Below are 20,266 nucleotides of genomic sequence, written 5' to 3'. Positions count from 1 at the left end.
ACAAGTCATTTTTATTGAAATAGTCCCCGTTCGAATTTGGGGAAATGTTATTCATGCCAAAAATAAAGTTATGGACCAAAAGCATAGTTAGTAATTGAAAGTGAATAAATGGCTGGTCTAGTATCAACATAAACAAGATGTACCGGTATTAAATGACTCTTCCAAAATCGTAATGTATGGTCATAAATTAAACAGGATACGCTATTCATGCATTTTTTGTATCCAAACTGAATTTCCTTTGTCCAGGCTCATGTACAGGGATATAGTAGTATGGTCAAATAGCAAAATTACAGGTAGTCAACCATCTTTAATTTGATTGTGTCATGAACATGTACCCTAACATGTATAATTTGAAGAGAAAAAAAAACATGTCAACAATACATTTTGAAAAAACGAACATGTATCAGAACAAAAAAACAATAAATTTGTCTGAGAAACCACATTTTCCAAACAAGCAGCCTATCGGCTGAGATAGCTCCGCTGTTAGCAATGCACATTTCAATTAAAGAAGTGAAGACACCATTAGAAAATGAACAATATGAATAGTATCAAAGCAATCGGACTTACAGTTTTTAACAAGAAGTCGAAAATATCACTTTTTACCAAAAATTACAAAAATATTCACCAAAATAAATTAATTAGAGAATTGAAGATATCATCACAAAACGAACAAATCTGAGAGAGGTCCACATGTAGTACCTATATATGTAATATCAAAGCAATCGGACTTACAGTTTTCAACAAGAAGTCGAAAATATCACTTTTTACCAAAAATGACAAAAATATTCACCAAAATTAGAGAATTGAAGATATCATCACAAAATGAACAAATCTGAGAGAGGTCCACATGTAGTACATATATATGTAATATCAAAGCAATCGGACTTGCGGTTTTTAACAAGAAGTCGAAAATATCACTTTTCACCAAAAAATGACAAAAATATTCACCAAAATTAGAGAATTAAAGATATCATTACAAAATGAACAAATCTGAGAGAGGTCCACATGTAGTACCTATATATGTAATATCAAAGCATTTGCACTTGCGGTTTTTAACAAGAAGTCGAAAATATAAGTTTTTACCAAAAATGACAAAAATATTCACCAAAATTAGAGAATTAAAGATATCATTACAAAATGAACAAATCTGAGAGAGGTCCACATGTAGTACCTATATATGTAATATCAAAGCAATTGCACTTGCGGTTTTTAACAAGAAGTCGAAAATATCAGTTTTTACCAAAAATGACAAAAATATTCACCAAAATTAGAGAATTGAAGATATCATCACGAAATGAACAAATCTGAGAGAGGTCCACATGTAGTACCTATATATGTAGTATCAAAGCAATTGGACTTGCGGTTTTTAACAAGAAGTCGAAAATATCAGTTTTTACCAAAAATGACAAAAATATTCACCAAAATTAAAGAATTAAAGATATCATTACAAAATTAACAAATCTGAGAGAGGTCCACATGTAGTACCTATAGATGTAATATCAAAGCAATTGCACTTGCGGTTTTTAACAAGAAGTCGAAAATATAGTTTTTACCAAAAATGACAAAAATATTCACCAAAATTAGAGAATTAAAGATATCAACATGAAATGAACAAACCTAAGAGAGGTCTACCCAAGGTACATATACACCAAGTATCAAAGCATTTAGGCTTGTAGTTTTCAAGAAGAAGTCGAAAAAGTAAAACATTGACACGGACGACGACGACGACGGAGACGACGGACAATCACTCATATGATAAGCTCCGCTCGACAAAGTCGACAGCGGAGCTAAAAACAAGATAGGTGCCAGGCGGCCATAATTGATCTGATTATAGAACATTCTGACATGATTGTGTATTCCAATATGTATGATGTACGTGCCAAATACGAATGAAAATGGTCCTTAAAGTGCCTGTGAAATGGCTGCTATTTTCACGTTTAAAATTATCAATTGATACATAAATATTATTAATTTTTATGTTTCTAAGCATAAATTATTTTTTTTAAGTGAAAAAATGTGTTTTAAACTCAGTCCACAGCAACTTTATTTTTTGTATTTTAAAACGAGGCTCCTCATTAGCTATTCATTTCCATACAGAAATTCTCCTTGTGACGTCAGAAAGGGAAGTTGCTGGGCAGCTCGCATTGTTCTAGTTGAGCTTACTACTCTTTATAAAATATCTTATCGATAACTTCAAAGAGGTATGTGTGAACTCTTTATTATGCCCGATAAACTTAGATCGCGAATTTCTGCTTCGTTCAAACGTGCATTGGCATCCATATTGGATTTTCGTTCATGGTCGAAGGCGTGAGTGTCTCGTGTGGCCCGAATGTCATCGGCGTTTTACTTTATCACGTTTGATTTTTTTTTTGCACAAATGAAACTCTTATTTTTTTCCACCATCAACAATTTCTGATATGGTTGTTGGGATCGGCCGACGTCTCTGTGGGCTGCTCTACACACGTAAAATGCCCAATGTTTTGACCTGGCTTCCCTTAACACGAAGCGCGGGTGTGCATTACATCCGCAAGTTTCAAAATTTTAAACGTAAATTTGAAAAATGTTTGGTGAAATAAAATTGACATATTATTATGAAAAGAAAATGAAGAAAAAAAAATGTAATTATTTTTTGAATAATCGTTTGAGAGGATTGGGTGGCAATTGCTTATACTTATGTACTAATTGTAAATGTGTTCAATATTTTTTTCATCCATAATTCAAACACATATATAACATAATAATAGTTGCCTTTATTATAGTAAAAAAAGATTCATCATAAAACGAATGAATTACGTATAAATAAATGCCAAATGAAGATTGTGACCTTATTTATTTTCTAAACCTCCACAGGTTAACGAGGGGATACTTGAAGTTCCTTGAAAAAGACTACAGTACTACCAGAGTGAGCAGTAACAGATTTATCAATATTTATGTCAGAGAATTATTTAGGACTTAAATTACCAAATCTTGGTTTTTCATAGATTCCAAAATCTGAAGATGTGTTTCCTTTTTTCATTGTCACACAGTGTCACTCAATTAAAACCATATACTATAGTAATAGTAATCCATGTACAAATTATATTTTATTCACATTATTTTCCTCACATACATGTACAGACAATCCAATGTTTACATTGTCATATTTCTTTGTTCATCACAAGTCTAAATAAAATTTGTGAACTGTGTAACGTAGCCTGTTTTTTATTAGCATAATTGTTGCAGCATCTGGAAATGTATTTACACTGTTATGTGAATCTTGTAGTGTGGCGATGAACTGCCGAGACTTTGTCAGGGTGGGCATACTGGCTGTTGAGTGGCAGGGGTGCATCATCAAGTGTAATACACAATCTCCTCCAACATACAAGTCTAGTGTATTGAAGAGCTCTTCTACGTAATCTGTAAATTATAATGAGAGCATTTTGATTCAACAACAGTAGATAGAAAACCATAAAGAATCATATCATACATGCTCTATTGAAGTACATTTCCAGTAGAAGCATCAAAATTAAAATAAAAAGAAAACATATTTTGACATTCTAGACGTTAAACTATAGTGATCAATAAAATAGGGAAATAACTAAAAAAAACGACAAATCACAGTTACTAAATAAATGACCGCCGCGTGGAAATAGATTCAGTTGAAATGGGTGAACGCGTCGGGTCACGACGAGGACAAGTGCGTGACTGGTGGCGTTTAATTGGATAACAAAAATAATTGAGAGCAACACACATACAGACAAATTCAGAGTGGACTCGAGTTAGCATGATTGTCATACTTATTTACTTGGTGATAACGCATTGACAGCCAAAGCCCGGATTCTTATTCCATAAATGATTTCTAGACATCTCGACCCAAGACATTTCGACCCAAATTGAACATCTCAAACCCACCGCATCGACGCGACCCTGTCTCAATGTGGCGACGCGAACCTCTATCTAGTTCAACGTTGATCGACATCTTTTGATTCGAAACATCGTGTACTATCTACTAGTATTTCCAACGCGTGTGGTCGGCGCCTTTGATTGCGTTAATTTTGTTTTTTATTCGCGAAATCTATCACTGGCAGCGTTTGTTTTGTCATGTCTCATAACTGAAAGTCCAAGCTGACTTTGTTTTGGCTGTAGGTATGAAAAACGGGTCGGGATTTTTTGGGGTCGAGATGTCCAGTACCCCCATAAATTATTTCGCAGATCAAGCTAGAAGGAAAGTAACAGAGGTGTGAATTCGACATTCAACACCAATCATCGAACAATTCAGAAACTTTTAGCCTGCGAAAATGAAAACAATTAGCAGTGTGTAAGGACTGCGTATATTTCTTGTTTGTCCGACGCGTCGTTTTCGTGTTACTATCAAAAATTATTCATACCTTTACATAACGCAAACTTAATTGTCTCTATAAAGCGATAATCAGGATGGCAAAAAAAGTCAAATGATTTGAAACACTTACCCGACGTCTCTCTCTCTTCTGAAATCCGCCTCGGTGATCATGGGCTGGTTCGGAATCTATTTCTTTCAAAATTGTTGGTAATGCGCCAGGTTTAAGTTGTCGGCGCTTCTCTTTAAAACCTAGTTGTTTTTTCACGGCCGAAGACAGTTTTTCGAAAAAAGAATCTGAGGTGAAGTGGACACTACATATGACGCTGTAAGGAGAAGGTCCACCCCAACCTTTTCTCGTTGTTTTCACGGCTTTCGTCTACTGACGTCGCACCTTCGGATCGTTTGGAAAAGTGTGAATACTTACACTATGACTATACGTATTACTGCAACCGCCCACAACACAACATTTAACCATCACAAACGTTTGTTCTGAAAACAACTTCTAAAAACTCTCTATCTCAAAAAAAAAAAAAAATTGACAAAAAAAAGAAATGCCGACCGAAAAATGTATATCGTTTAAAAGTATGTTGAATCACGCAGTGTTATATAAGTACAGCTCAGGAGTATGGCTTCCTCTCATATTTTGGCATTTGGTGGCGCACTTTCGGCGAGAGTCGGAAATCCGGAAACAGCCGACCGTTTCAGGATAGGTGGGCGTGGCTACAGCACGAGATGTATCTTAAATTTACTTGGATAGGAGTAACCATTTTGACAAAAAAAATCAATAACTGCCCACTTCAGTAGGACACGGATCTAAAATAGTTAACGTGAGAGTGGGCATTGCACAGACACTTTAAGCCTTGGATTCATAGTAGTATGGTCAAAAAGCGAGATGGCCACCAGTCGGCCATCTTTGATCCGATCATGAAACGAATCGTCATAGACATGTATTCTAAGATGTATAATGTGTGTAGTTATTATTCATGTTTATTGCAACATTTTGTCACAAGCTGTCTTAAAAATTTGGTCTCTTTTTTCAATATAGACCAACTCAATGTCTGCCTTCACGTCAACTGGATAGTGAGTTTTTGTTCAAGTTGTCAAAATAATTATTACTATATGTTACTACACTTAAAAACCATTTCAAAATTTTATATTTTCCAACAAATTTCTGCGACTCCATTACATGAATGTCACTGTGATCGTAAACTTATTATTTAGGCAACAAAATTGACAGCAATTTTTCATCTCTCCATTTCATGTATTTTTCCTCAAATGTCAATCTTAACTTTGGATTTAACCTTTTTACCCAGACAGTCTGGTTTATAGTCTGCACTTTCCTTCAGACGATTGGACAACAAGTCATTGTCAATGACACGTCCCCGTTCCGTTCATATTTGAGTGACATATACATTCAAAGCAGATCATGACCGAAATGCACCTGCATATGTACAACACATTGTGCTAAATCTGAACAAAATCCATCCATGCATGACTGAGATCCGGTTCTGGAATTGTGAAAATATGTGATTTTGATGCATTTTCGGCCTTAAAATGGCCATCATTCCGCTATTGTTAAGCAGATCATGAAACAAATGCACATATCTATTTGTGACATGATGTACCATGTGTGTGTGAAGTTTGAACTTGATCAATCCAGACATGTCTTGGATACGGATCCAGAACTGAATTCTTTAACAAAATGGCCGCCAGTCGGCCATTTCGAACTTGATCCGAAAAAAAAAAGACATGCATCAAGGTCCTATTATGTTTAATGTATGTACCAAATTTGAACAAAATCCATCCATGCATAACTGAGATACGGGTCCGGAATGGTGAAAATGTGCGATTTCAATGCATTTTCGGCCTTAAAGCGGCCCCCATTTGGCTATCGTTAATGAGATCATGAAACAAATGCACATACATATTTGTGACATGATGTACCTTGTGTGTGTGAAGTTTGAACTTGATCAATCCAGACATGTCTCGGATACGGATCCAGAACTGAATTCTTTAAAACAAAATGGCCGCCAGTCGGCTATTTCGAACTTGATCCGAAAAAAAAATGACGTGCATCAAGGTCCTATTATGTTTAATGTATGTACCAAATTTGAATGAAATCCGTCCATGCATAACTGAGATCCGGGTCCGGAATGGTGAAAATGTGCGATTTCAATGCATTTTCGGCCTTAAAGCGGCCGCCATTTGCCTATCGTTAATGAGATCATGAAACAAATGCACATACATATTTGTGACATGATGTACCTTGTGTGTGTGAAGTTTGAACTCGATCAATCCAAGCATGTCTCAGATACGGATCCAGAACTGAATTCTTTAAAACAAAATGGCCGCCAGTCGGCCATTTCGAACCCGGTCCAAAAAAAAAAATGACGTGCATCAAGGTCCTATTATGTTTAATGTATGTACCAAATTTGAACAAAATCCGTCCATGCATAACTGAGATCCGGGTCTGGAATGGTGAAAATATGTGATTTTGATGCATTTTCGGCCTTAAAATGGCCGCTATTCGGCTATCGTTAATGAGATCATGAAACAAATGCACATACATATTTGTGACATGATGTACCTTGTGTGTGTGAAGTTTGAACATGATCAATCCAGACATGTCTCGGATACGGATCCAGAACTGAATTCTTTAAAACAAAATGGCCGCCAGTCAGCTATTTCGAACTTGATCCGAAAAAAAAAATGACGTGCATCAAGGTCCTATTATGTTTAATGTATGTACCAAATTTGAATGAAATCCGTCCATGCATAACTGAGATCCGGGTCCGGAATGGTGATTTCAATGCATTTTCGGCCTTAAAGCGGCCCCCATTTGGCTATCGTTAATGAGATCATGAAACAAATGCACATACATATTTGTGACATGATGTACCTTGTGTGTGTGAAGTTTGAACTCGATCAATCCAAGCATGTCTCAGATACGGATCCAGAACTGAATTCTTTAAAACAAAATGGCCGCCAGTCGGCCATTTCGAACCCGATCCCAAAAAAAAAATGACGTGCATCAAGGTCCTATTATGTTTAATGTATGTACCAAATTTGAACAAAATCCATCCATGCATAACTGAGATCCGGGTCCGGAATGGTGAAAATGTGCGATTTTGATGCATTTTCGGCCTTAAAATGGCCGCTATTGGGCTATCGTTAATCGGATCATGAAAAAAATGCATGTGCATATGTCCCATATAAAGTGTGATGTATGAGTGAAGTTTGAACTTAATCGGTCCATGCATGTTCGAGATACAGGTGATCACGGACGCACGGACGCACGCACGGACGCACACAGGGCAAAACATAAGTCCCCGTTTTCGGACTGCGTCCGAACGGGGACTAAATATAGCCAAATTCATAAAAATTAAAAATTGACTCAACTTGTCTGTTGGCTCCAAAATTAGAGTTCACTTTCAGAGATATTAAAGAATACAAGAAAAAAGTGCAGAAAAATTTCAGGCAACAAAGTCTGGTGGTGAAAAGATTAAAAAACCTGATTTGTTCAAAATATCAAGTGCTCAACAATGTTTATAAGAAACAAGCAGAGACAACACACACAAAATGGTGGATGGCTAAAGGAACTGAATACTGCACAACAATAATATTATGTAGTTTGTCGTTGGTAGATTTTATCCTGGAATATCCTTTTTTTGGATGATTTAGATCATGAGTGATCACACACAAGGATAAAATGCAAGACATTTTACAAATTAGCCTGTCTCCTGCAAAGCTGTTAACTGATAACCGCTGATATCGCACGCTGTGCTGTTCCTTCCTGCCAATCAATTTCTATTCACTATCTACTTACGTTTTTTTTGTGTGTGAAAGTGATATCGCATGTTATCTTTAGAATATGTTACAATTTTTCAAAAATAAGTGCTACAAGCTAAATGGGGAAAAGGGGTCATCTTTTATTTTCATATCATTTATCAATATTTTTTTGTTATTGAAAGCATGGGCGTTTGAATCTTTTGGCTGACATTACCAATGTTTAATTTGTCACCTCAAGCAAAGTAGTCGATGTCTGATATCAAATCATGTCTACACACAAATTGAGCCATTTGGGTCAAAACCTTGGATCAAAAGCCGCAAGCGAAAAATTAATATTGAAAATGGCAAAAATTTACAAAAAATTGCTAAAATTTGACTCGACATCTGGTAATGAAAGGGGAATCACTGCATTATGTAGCTGGAGTGAAAGATTACGCAAGCTTTTTAATACGAAAATAAAAACAGAATCTCATACTGACTCGCATTCTGCTAATGAAAACAAAAGATTATTATCTTTGTAGCTATATTTCCGCAAAAATATTGATAAAACTCGCAAAAACCTGTGTTTCTACCCCTATTTCAGAATGGAACATCCCAGACTACTGATGAGAATTAAAACATGCTTTATAATTTTTATTTCCCAGCTGGGTAGAATTATAATTTACAAAACTCATCATGTCTCGTATATTTAATAGTTTGAATATAATGTGGTAAGTGACAAATTACATCGACTTTAATTGCATTTTTCTCATTACCTATAGTGTAGCGTAGCGTAGCGTAATGCCTAGGGATCAGCTATATGTATCCCCATACGCCTAGGGATTGACAGGATGGATTCTGATTAGGCTTGCAAAGCAAATGATGCAGTGAAGCCGTGCTAGAAAAAAATGAGCTGCTATTATAAACTGACGATCGATCTCACATTGCAGAAACTCTGGTACAGAGACCCAAAATAAATATGTAAATATTAAAGATTTGTGTCAAACAAATGACATTTAATGTTGCTTAAGCAGCCATATCATAAACTCGATGGAATTTGGAAAATGCAATTTCAAGGATTATGAGAAATGTTTTGAAATCAACATTTATTACCATCATCAACAAGTGATGAAAACTGATGAATTTTTCCAAGAAACACAAAACTATTGATTGTGTGTACACAATCGTGTAATACATCGGGAATTATATTATTGACTTGATCAAAGTGTCCGCTGTAGGAATTCATTATCTGATGACCTAATATTTGCTTCTATGAACTGTTATTGGCCTAGTTAACTGACTATCAGAGGTTCTCAGTCCGTAGGCAGCCTTCTGATTGTGTATACATTACATGTTGCATGCCCCAGTATATTTATGCACAAAAAAAATAGTCACAAATCTTATCAAAATTCTAATGAGGCACATCTGGATTAACTGTTTTTTAATTAATATATCCATAGATCCCAGAGAAGCGCCTATGAAATAATACACTGAAACATTATACAAATCTGCTAATGATTATGCAAATTAGCTACTCAGTAATGCATGTATTTACATCAAAAAGTATCTGTATGCAAATCACATCAAAGACTGTAGGCGAATCAATAGTACTTAAATATTTAACAAGTGAACAAAAACAGAACATATACTGAAAATTCAAAAACGTTCCAACATAAAACAAATATTTCATAAAAACAAAAACACATCAGTCCTATGAATCAATTAATCCAAAATACTAAATTATATTCAAATAAAAATCAAAGAAAGCTTAGAAAGAACTCCCATGTGCTGAGAGTATTGGAGACACATTAAATATAATTCGAAATTACTTAGCTGAAAACTAATTATGCAAATCAGAAAATTAATATGAACAGATTTGTAATGTAATGTAACAGAAAATCTATGTTTCCAAGTTTAATTGAAATGTGATTAGAACCAAAAAAAATTATGAATTATTATGCTTATTAGGGAATTAATATGAACAGAACAGATTTTTACCCCAAACTAATTAGGTTTGTACATTGTCCTAGAGCATCTTTGTACTAAGTTTCATTGGAATGGAATAATTAGTACTTTAGATATCAGTGTGAAAGCTTAAAATTGGTTAATTATGCAAATTAGGTAATTAATATGTACAGATTTTAACCCACAATTATCCAGGTCTGTCTATTGTCCTACAGCATCCATGTACATTCATTGATCTGTGATGTTTAGTACCTGAGATATCAGTGTGAAAGTTGGTTAATTATGCAAATTAGGTGATTAATATGCACAAATATTTACTGAAAACTAATTGGGTCTGCATAATTCTAGATTCGTTGAAATGTGATAATTAGTACTTTAGATATCAGTAGAAAAGCTGAAAATTAATTATGCAAATTAGGTAATTAATATGCACAATTATTTAATCTAAAACTAATCAGGTTTCTGCATAGTCCTAAAGGATCTATGTACCAAGTTTCATTGAAATGTGATGATTAGTACTTGAGATACCCGTTGAAAAGCTGAAAACTAATTATGTAAATAAGGTGATTAATATGCACAAATATTTATCGGAAACAATCAATCTCTGCATAGTCCTTGAGTATGTAAGTAAGTTTCATTGAAATGTAATGCTCACTACTTATATCAAATGCTGAAAATTAATTAATTATGCAAATTATGTAATTAATATGTACTGATATTACCATAAAAACTATCAGGTCTGTGAAGTGTCATATGACATCTATGTACCAAGTTTCATTGAAATGTGATGATTAGTACTTGAGATATCAGTGGAAAAACCGAAAATTGACTAATCATTATGCAAATTAGGTAATTAGTATCCACGGATTATTACCAAAAACTAATCAAAACCTAGCATTAGTTCAGAGCATGTATGTACCAAGTTTCATCAAAATCCAATGAGTGGTTGTTTAGATATCAGTGGAACAATCATGGAACAGCTAAAAATCAGCTAAAAATCATGCAAATTAGGTAATTAATATGCACAGATTTTTACCAAAAACTAATCAAATCTGCGCATATGTTCAGAGCATCTATGTACCAAGTTTCATCAAAATCCAATGAGTGGTTCTTTAGATATTAGTGGAACAGTCATAGAACAGCTAAAAATTTGCTAATTATCATGCAAATTAGGTAATTAACGAGCATGGATTTTTACCAAAACCTAATCAAATCTGCGCATTGGCCCAGAGCATCTATGCACCAAGTTTCATCAAAAACCGATGTATAGTTCTTGAGATAGCAGTGGAACAGTCGGACACACATACACACACAGAGACACACTAACTGCAAAGACTCCCATTATGTGCTTTGCACATGGGAGTCAAAAAACAGTATATAAATAAAATGGAACTGACAATATTGAAGAGTAAAGGGATGTGGATTATTTTTCAGTGAAAATTTAATTTCTCTTCCATCTTCTTCATAAAGCTTAAACACAACCTCTCAGAGGTTAGTGCTTTGGGGGATAAGACAATCAACGTCAACTGAAACACTACACCACCATCACTGTTTAATGTTATTAAAAAGCTCTGAACACGAACACCATCTGAACCCTTCAGCCTTTCTCTAAAACAGGTACACATATACCGTATTTGCTTTTAGAAGCTTATCCCCAGTAGAAGAGTATGTATAAACCAGAACTTGCATCTATTGTGTACTGAATAATTAACATATTATTATGACCATAGAAACACTTCTGTATACGCAAGTGTAAATAAGGTAGTAGCGTGCACATAAATCAAATACTGTAGAATACTTAATTTTCGCTTGGAATTTATTTTCGCTATTTTCTCTGATTCCGTGAAAATAAAATCCAGTGAATATACTTTTTTTCCTGTATTTCACATTAAACTCATCAAAAATCAGTGAAAATAAATTCCAAGCAAAACGCCCAAAAAGCTTTTCAGCGAAAATTAATTCCAGCGAAAATAAAGTATTCCACAGTACTAGAGACGTGGCAAAGGTCAAGATATCATATTTTAATAATCTTTATATATTAAGTGTAACTGTTGATTTATACATTTACATTTATGCATTTTTAACAGAGCAAATATGGTAGTTGTAATTATTATTATCACGACCGAACTCCAAAATAAAATAAGACTCTGCGACACGGACAGTTTTATAGTCAGTTATTGTATTTTATGAGGATTTAATAGAAATACACATTTGCTTGTATCTAGTCGGATCAATGTTGCTCAGTTCTAGGCCATAACTATAAAAACATTTACTGTTCAGTCAAGCATAAAATTTGATGAAAGTCACAGTGACTATTAAAATAGATCTCAAATGCTAAGTTCACTGCTACAAAATAGATCAATTATCCTAGATGAAGTTTCCATTTTTCACTTGGTAAATTATGTTACATCAATTTCCTGCATTGTCAAAGTTAAACAGATAAATGATACCTCAGTTGTTACACCTAGGTTGCCACACACTAATTTGTTTTAAGTTTCATTTCTAATGCTAAATTTGGAGCAAATAAATTGGGAATGACATTTTCAAGAAAAATCCAACAGAGATTACTTCCTGGACATGTCTCTTCACACGTAGTGTAATGAACATCAGCATTTTCATCTACATGAGTACATGTGTTTATTCCTCACTCTTAACAAGAAAAGCACACCCAATGGTTATTAGGATTTATGACACTATTTTTTCTATAAGTCATGAGCGGGACAGTCGAACCCACGTTGCAATATTCTGCAAATGTACAGAATAATCTGAAGCATGTGTTCACATATTTTTAATATTTTAAGCCCTAAATGTTTTCTGATATTATTCAATAATACTAAATAGGTAGATATAAATCTATTCATGCCATCCTAGACACGAATTTGATTTTGTTTTTGTGGGTTTTTTCTTCTTTTTTTTAAATCTCCAAGCAATAAAGCAAAATGTGGTGAAAATATACAAACTTAATACTCCAACCTGTCAACTCATGACTTTAATAGTCAAAAACAAGGGCAGTGTACGTGATATATATATATATATATATATATATATATATATATATATATATATATATATATATAGTCACCTGGAACAGCTGAAACATACATTATAACCTCTGCTATTTAATTAAATATATGTTGATTTGAAAGTAGGACTGGAGGAGCAGGATATATCATACCGGTTTCAACCAGAACACATTGACATCACTTCCTGCTCCATTTAAATTGTCTTTTTATTAGCTCAAAGAACACGCTAAATTCAGCACATGTACATGACAGGTTTGGGTGGCAATCTTTAATAAGCCCATTCCATTACTTGATTTCCTATCCAATAATAACTACCAGACTAAAGTAGATCAAAACACAAACAGCCATAGTGTCAGGAATTAGGTCAACGGTGAAGTAGCTCAGGTCAATTTTTTAATATTTATATTTTTTTCCATTGTGTCTCTCTAACGACACTGTGTTTTTTAGTTTTCTTCGATTTACAAAATTTAACAAGTCATTGAAAATGACACAGTCCCTGTTAAATTTTTGAAAGTTCTCTTTGTGCTCGTCATATTAAAGCGGAGGGGTTGTTGCGAGCGTGTCCTTGAAACTTGAGTTCCAAGTGGCGTATACAACAGATTGTTTATTTACATCAAAACACATGTTCCGTGTAGTAGTAATATGGCCAAAATTAAAAACAGTCGTTATTCGGCCATCTTTGATCTGATTATGAAACACACTGATATGTATGATGTATGTGCCAAATACAAATGAAATTGGTACATAAAAGATGCCTGCCAGTCGACCATCTTTGATCCAATTACGAAATAAATCGTCATGGACATGTATCCTAACATGTATAATCTACGTACCAAGTTTGAATGATATCTGACAAAGCATGTCCAAAATACAACATTTTCAAAAAACAAGATGGCTGTCAGTCGGCCATTTTGAATTGAATCACTAAACCACTATATGTGCATATGTCCCACATAAGATAATAGGCACATGCAAAGAATGAACGGAATCGGTCCACAGGATTCTGGAATATGACTCTGTACAGACTGACACACGGACGGACGGACGGACGGATGGTCGGGAATATGTATCCTAACATGTATGATCCATGTACTAAATTTGAATGACAACTGACAAAGCATGTCCAAAATACAACATTTTCAAAAAACAAGATGGCTGCCAGTCGGCCATTTTGAATTGAATCGCTAAACCACTGCATGTGCATATGTCCCACATAAAGTACTAGGAACATGCAAAGAATGAACAGAATCGGGCGAAAGGATTCTGAAATATGAATCTGGGCGAACGCACGGACGGATGGACGGAAACCGAATTTTAAGTCCCCGAAATAAAAACTGACAGGCAAATAAAAGTAGGGGAAAAATGCATGTACATTGAGATCTTGAGATAGCTGACTATATAGTTTTCAGTTTTTCCTCTCTTGTTTTGAAACAATTCTCTATGTATTTTGCTATTTGTTTTATTGTTTTATCATCTTTAATTATTTAAAATATATTTTATTTTTTCTTTATTTTTTGCTAAATGTGGGGGTGATAACAGCTGATAAAGTTTTTTTCTTTCTCTCGCGTAGAGATCACATGTTAAAAGAAATTTGTTCTTCGTTCTCAATGGCGTTATTATGGTTATTCAATCAAAATGTATGTGAATAATGTGATCGAATTGCGCTGCCCAAAGTAAAATTTAACTTGACGTATGCATGGTATGGTTTATATAACATGTTAAACTCATTTCGAATAAAATAATTCACTATTGGAACATCATTGAATCACAAGTATTTAAAATATTTGCTTGACTTTTCGTAGATACCCAACTACTATCTTTTTTAATGATTTAAATGCGCCCTTGTTTATACTTGCGTAATTATTACGAATGCAACGCATTATCAAGTCGGTAATAATGAAATATTCACAGACCCAATACCCCGGGTCAGTGCCCTAACAATAGTAAAAAATAACTTGAGTTTTGTAATTATCATGAAAACAATACATTACAATGTTGAAATATTTAAAGGCGGTACAATATTGTAAACAAATTTGCGTAATTAGAAAAGCAGTGCACTAAGTAAACGATGTTGAAATATTCAAAGCCAGTACAGAGTTGCATACAAGTTGCGTAATTACAGTACCTTCGGATATAATAAAAATTTTACTAGATTGACACGCGGAGCACGAATGAAAAATGTTGCTAAGGTAACGCGCCAGTTCAGTGCGCGCAGCAAGTTTCGCAAAGAAGTACTCGAAGTTCAATTGTGTCCCAAAATGATGTCGCTTATCACTCAATTGTGTCATGTCCATGATGCACCCCGTTTCGACTTTGGCTTGCTTTTCCTTCTTCGTGCATGTTCTTGTTCACGTAAAATGCGACCTCTCACCAATGTATTAAAACACTTTGAATTTATACTTTGCATGATTATATGATCAACATTTTCTGAGACCATTTTTATCAACGCATAGTTATTTTTCCAGACAAGATGGGCTTCGAAATATCTGCCATAACATCGCCCGGGCGATCTTTTAGTCCACATTTTTCTAAAAAAAAATTGAATCCTCCATAAGATCGCCCAGGGCAGGGTATCAGCTGAATCCGGTAGTTGGAACATAAACATGTCAGAGATATGGATCCAGAAGATGATGCTTGAGTATGATGATTATTTAACATTAAAATAATTGATATCTTGTATCTGATCGTCAAATGAGTACTTGTCCATATTGAGAAATATTACTCAGGAACAGCATTAATTAAAACAAAATGGCCACCAGTTGGCCATTTTGAATACATCTATAACATGATCAGTCAAAGCATATCAGAGATATGGCTCTAGAAGCCATTTTGATCCTATCTGAAAAATAAAATGACATGCATCAGGAACCTCAAATCTCTAATGTATGTACATTTTTGTACCAACAAAATCCATCCATAAACTCCAAAATCCAGTCTAAAATGCCAGAAATGATTGATTTTTAATGATTTTTAGCACAAAAATGGCTGCCATAAGGCCATTTTGAATCAAATAGACAACCCAATATATCTATGTCATGATGTATAATGAATATATAAAATTTGAACATAATCAGTCAAAGCATGGCAGAGATATGGCACTAGAACTGCATTCATTAAATAAAATAAAATGGCCACCAGTCAGCCATTTTAAATCCGATCTGAAAAATAAAATGACGTGCATCAAGGTTTCATAATGTCCAACGTACGTACCAAGTTTGAACAAAATTTATCCATAAAGGCCAAGATCCAGTTTTAGAATGCCAGAAATGCTTGGTTTTTGATGACTTTTTAGCACAAAAAAGGCTGCCATTTGGCCTGTGTCTGAACAGGGACTAATAAAGCAATAAATGCATGGTATTTGGTCTAAGCACCTCTCAATTTGGGAAGCGAAGTATGTGAGTCAAACAGCTTACATGTACTGTGAACTGTCTGCTGTTGAGTGATGTGAAAGGGCAATTATCTATTACTAGTGTATCAAGAAAATACCATATTTTCTCCATTAGAAGTGCAACACGGGCACATGTGAACCCCAAATAGTTTGGTTTGATGGGATTCAAAAAAATGTTATAAAGCAAATTTTAACACACTTTTAAAACAGTATTGTGATTGCGTGTGCAATTCATCAAGAACCTGTGCCTTCCTTCCACCTACAGAAGAGTCATCACATTCGTATAGGTCTGCTTCTATTTTATTTTATGTTTACAAGATTACCAGGTAAAATTGAAAGATAAATGTCTGGTCAATTACCATTTGAAAGAATTAGACACCAAACAGTAACGGTTGCCAGGCAGCCATTATTTTAATGTTATACCAAACCATTACTTCTGTAGGTACATGTGGAAGGTTTCAACAAAGTGGAAATTAACATACATACAGCTAACCATTCACATTTCCGGGCACAAAATTTAAAATTACAACCATCAAAATGATGTGCATATACGACATAATGCTTTGTCCAAATCAAAGATTCATAAATCACATTTATCAACACACTTCCTAGACAAGGCTTGATATGTATTTTTTTTTTTAAAAACATCCTTTCAAAACACTTGCCTACATAATGTATCTGTGCCTTAGAACATATAGCTGTCTGTATAGTAAGCATATGATTAACTCGATCAATTCATATCAAGGGAAAAGTTGGATCGATGGACAGACAGACAGACAGACAGACAGACAGACAGACAGACAGACAGACAGACAGACAGACAGACAGACAGACAGACAGACAGGCAGGCACCTATAATCACACACAAAACCAAATTCTGAATTTAATCAAAATCCTGTATACTACTTTCAATAGAGTGACATAAAGTGGCAATAGCTCTGATTTGGAAATTTTTTTTTTGCTTTAAATGCAACCACATAAAGATGGCCGAAATATTGTTTTAGACACAAATGCATGGGCAAAGTGACTAATGTTAAGTGAAATGTGATGTGAAAACTAAGAATCTAGTATTCGCCATGTCATTGAAATTGGTCACGTGATGGGAACCGTAAAAAAACTGTGATGCACGACACATACTATTATGGGAAACAAGTCATTGTCAATGACACGTCCCCGTTCCGTTCATATTTGAGTGACATATACATTCAAAGCAGATCATGACCGAAATGCACCTGCATATGTACAACACATTGTACTAAATCTGAACAAAATCTATCCATGCATGACTGAGATCCGGTTCCGGAATTGTGAAAATACGTGATTTTGATGCATTTTCGGCCTTAAAATGGCCATCATTCAGCTATTGTTAAGCGGATCATGAAACAAATGCACATATCTATTTGTGACATGATGTACCATGTGTGTGTGAAGTTTGAACTTGATCAATCCAGACATGTCTTGGATACGGATCCAGAACTGAATTCTTTAAAACAAAATGGCCGCCAGTCGGCCATTTTAAACCCGATCCAAAAAAAAAATGACGTGCATCAAGGTCCTATTATGTTTAATGTATGTACCAAATTTGAACAAAATCTGTCCATGCATAACTGAGATCCGGGTCCGGAATGGTGAAAATGTGCGATTTTGATGCATTTTCGGCCTTAAAATGGCCGCTATTCAGCTATCGTTAATCGGATCATGAAAAAAATGCATGTGCATATGTCCCATATAATGTGTGATGTATGAGTGAAGTTTGAACTTAATCGGTCCATGCATGCATGAGATACAGGTGATCACGGACGCACGCACAGACGCACACAGGGCAAAACATAAGTCCCCGTTTTCGGACTACGTCCGAACGGGGACTAATAACGCATAAAATCATCAGTGAGAGGCTTTCAGAGAGAGGCATAACGCCTCAAGATGGAAACGCATTTGACAATAAAGTTATCATCTTGTACTGTAATTCCTGAGGTTCCCTTGACAAAACTGGATTTTGATAGACCCTCTAAAAGCCTGTACACAACCACACGGTCAATCTTTTTTACTTGCAAGTGATTTAATGTACAAAGTCTGTATATGCTTTCAGTGCCAACAGTTTGGTAAAGGGTGATTGGTGTATATGATGACACATGAAATATTTTATTGAAAATAAAATTCAAACAAAAAATTTACAGCTATTGTCACTTAAATCTGATACAAAAATAAGGGGAAGATCAAAATAAAACTTACCTGTGACATGCTAACTAGTCCACTAGCCAACGTTTTAAATCCTAGTATTGTTCGGTTCTTATATTTCTTTCTTCTCTGCAACATTATTTGTAATTTATTTCCTTCCCTCTTCAAAAAATGGGGATACTATCAAAAGAATGCAAAATGTAAACAGTTACCATGACTATTTATAGAACAGTTCCAGTTGATAAACAGAGAGATTGGAATGAGTTCAGAATGAAAGATTTGTAAATATCATACAAGCGTCCTGAGAGATGCTGTAGGTTTTTACACACAAACACAAATACTGTGGAATAATTTTTGTTTACGAAATGTACCGGTAGTTGGAAATGTTGTGTTTAATAATTATTTTCAATAATATATATATACATGTATAATTATAAGGGAGAATGTACATCTTGTGAATTACATTATATGTTAAATTAGAGAAAATATTATAGATGAGCTACAGTGCAGGAAAAAACAAATCAATAACAGTAGGAATCAAAAGAAAAATAATTACGATAAAGTATCGTGTTCAATTTTTGACTCTTGGCAAAATACAAACTAATTATGCTCTGTGAAACTCTAGTTGCTGCACGGCTGTATTCACGATGAATACAGATTTATAACTTAGGAATCATGCATTATTGATTTAAGTTTTTGCACAGCCTCCTTGAAATTGATTTGTCATGGATCAACGATGATCAGTATAAAAGGATTTTGGAAAGTCGCAAAACTTGAAATATTCATTTTTACTCATGCATAGTACATGCATAGAACAACTTATACCCTATTAAAATATTCATTCCTACTATAGAATTATACACTGTATTAAAATATTCATTCCTACTATACAGTAGAACAATATATACTGTATTAAAATATTCATTCCTACTATAGAACAACTTATACCTTATTAAAATATTCATTCCTACTATAGAACAATATATACTGTATTAAAATATTCATTCCTACTATAGAACAACTTATACCCTATTAAAATATTCATGCCTACTATAGAAAGATATACTGTATTAAAATATTCATTCCTACTATAGAACAATATATACTGTATTAAAATATTCATTTCTACTATAGAACAACTTATACCCTATTAAAATATTCATTCCTACTATAGAACAATATATACTGTATTAAAATATTCATCCCTACTATAGAACAACTTATACCCTATTAAAATATTCATCCCTACTATAGAATTATATACTGTATTAAAATATTCATTCCTATTATAGAACAATATATACTGTATTAAAATATTCATTTCTACTATAGAACAACTTATACCCTATTAAAATATTCATTCCTACTATAGAACAATATATACTGTATTAAATATTTATTCCTACTATAGAACAATATATACTGTATTAAATATTCATTCCTACTATAGAACAATATATACTGTATTAAATATTCATTCCTACTATAGAACAATATATACTGTATTAAATATTTATTCCTACTACAGAACAATATATACTGTATTAAATATTTATTCCTACTATAGAACAATATATACTGTATTAAATATTCATTCCTACTATAGAACAATATATACTGTATTAA

The 20,266-nt window shown here is 34.0% G+C and overlaps 1 protein-coding gene across 1 annotated transcript in view; it reads right to left on the bottom strand.

Annotated features, from left to right (window-relative positions):
* Positions 1-20,266, bottom strand: part of LOC100373559 (phosphofurin acidic cluster sorting protein 2-like) — a 79,244-nt gene that overhangs the window by 25,559 nt on the left and 33,419 nt on the right. Inside the window, exon 4 of the mRNA XM_006814691.3 lies at positions 18,695-18,820. Coding sequence (XP_006814754.2) covers positions 18,695-18,820 — 126 coding nt within the window. The remainder of the gene's footprint in view (positions 1-18,694; positions 18,821-20,266) is intronic.

This window comes from Saccoglossus kowalevskii, chromosome 2, assembly GCF_978046115.1.
Source record: "Saccoglossus kowalevskii chromosome 2, keSacKowa6.1, whole genome shotgun sequence".
Lineage (NCBI taxonomy): Eukaryota > Metazoa > Hemichordata > Enteropneusta > Harrimaniidae > Saccoglossus > Saccoglossus kowalevskii.
Note: the sequence above shows the minus strand (reverse complement) of the source record. Positions and strands in the feature narration are given on the sequence as shown.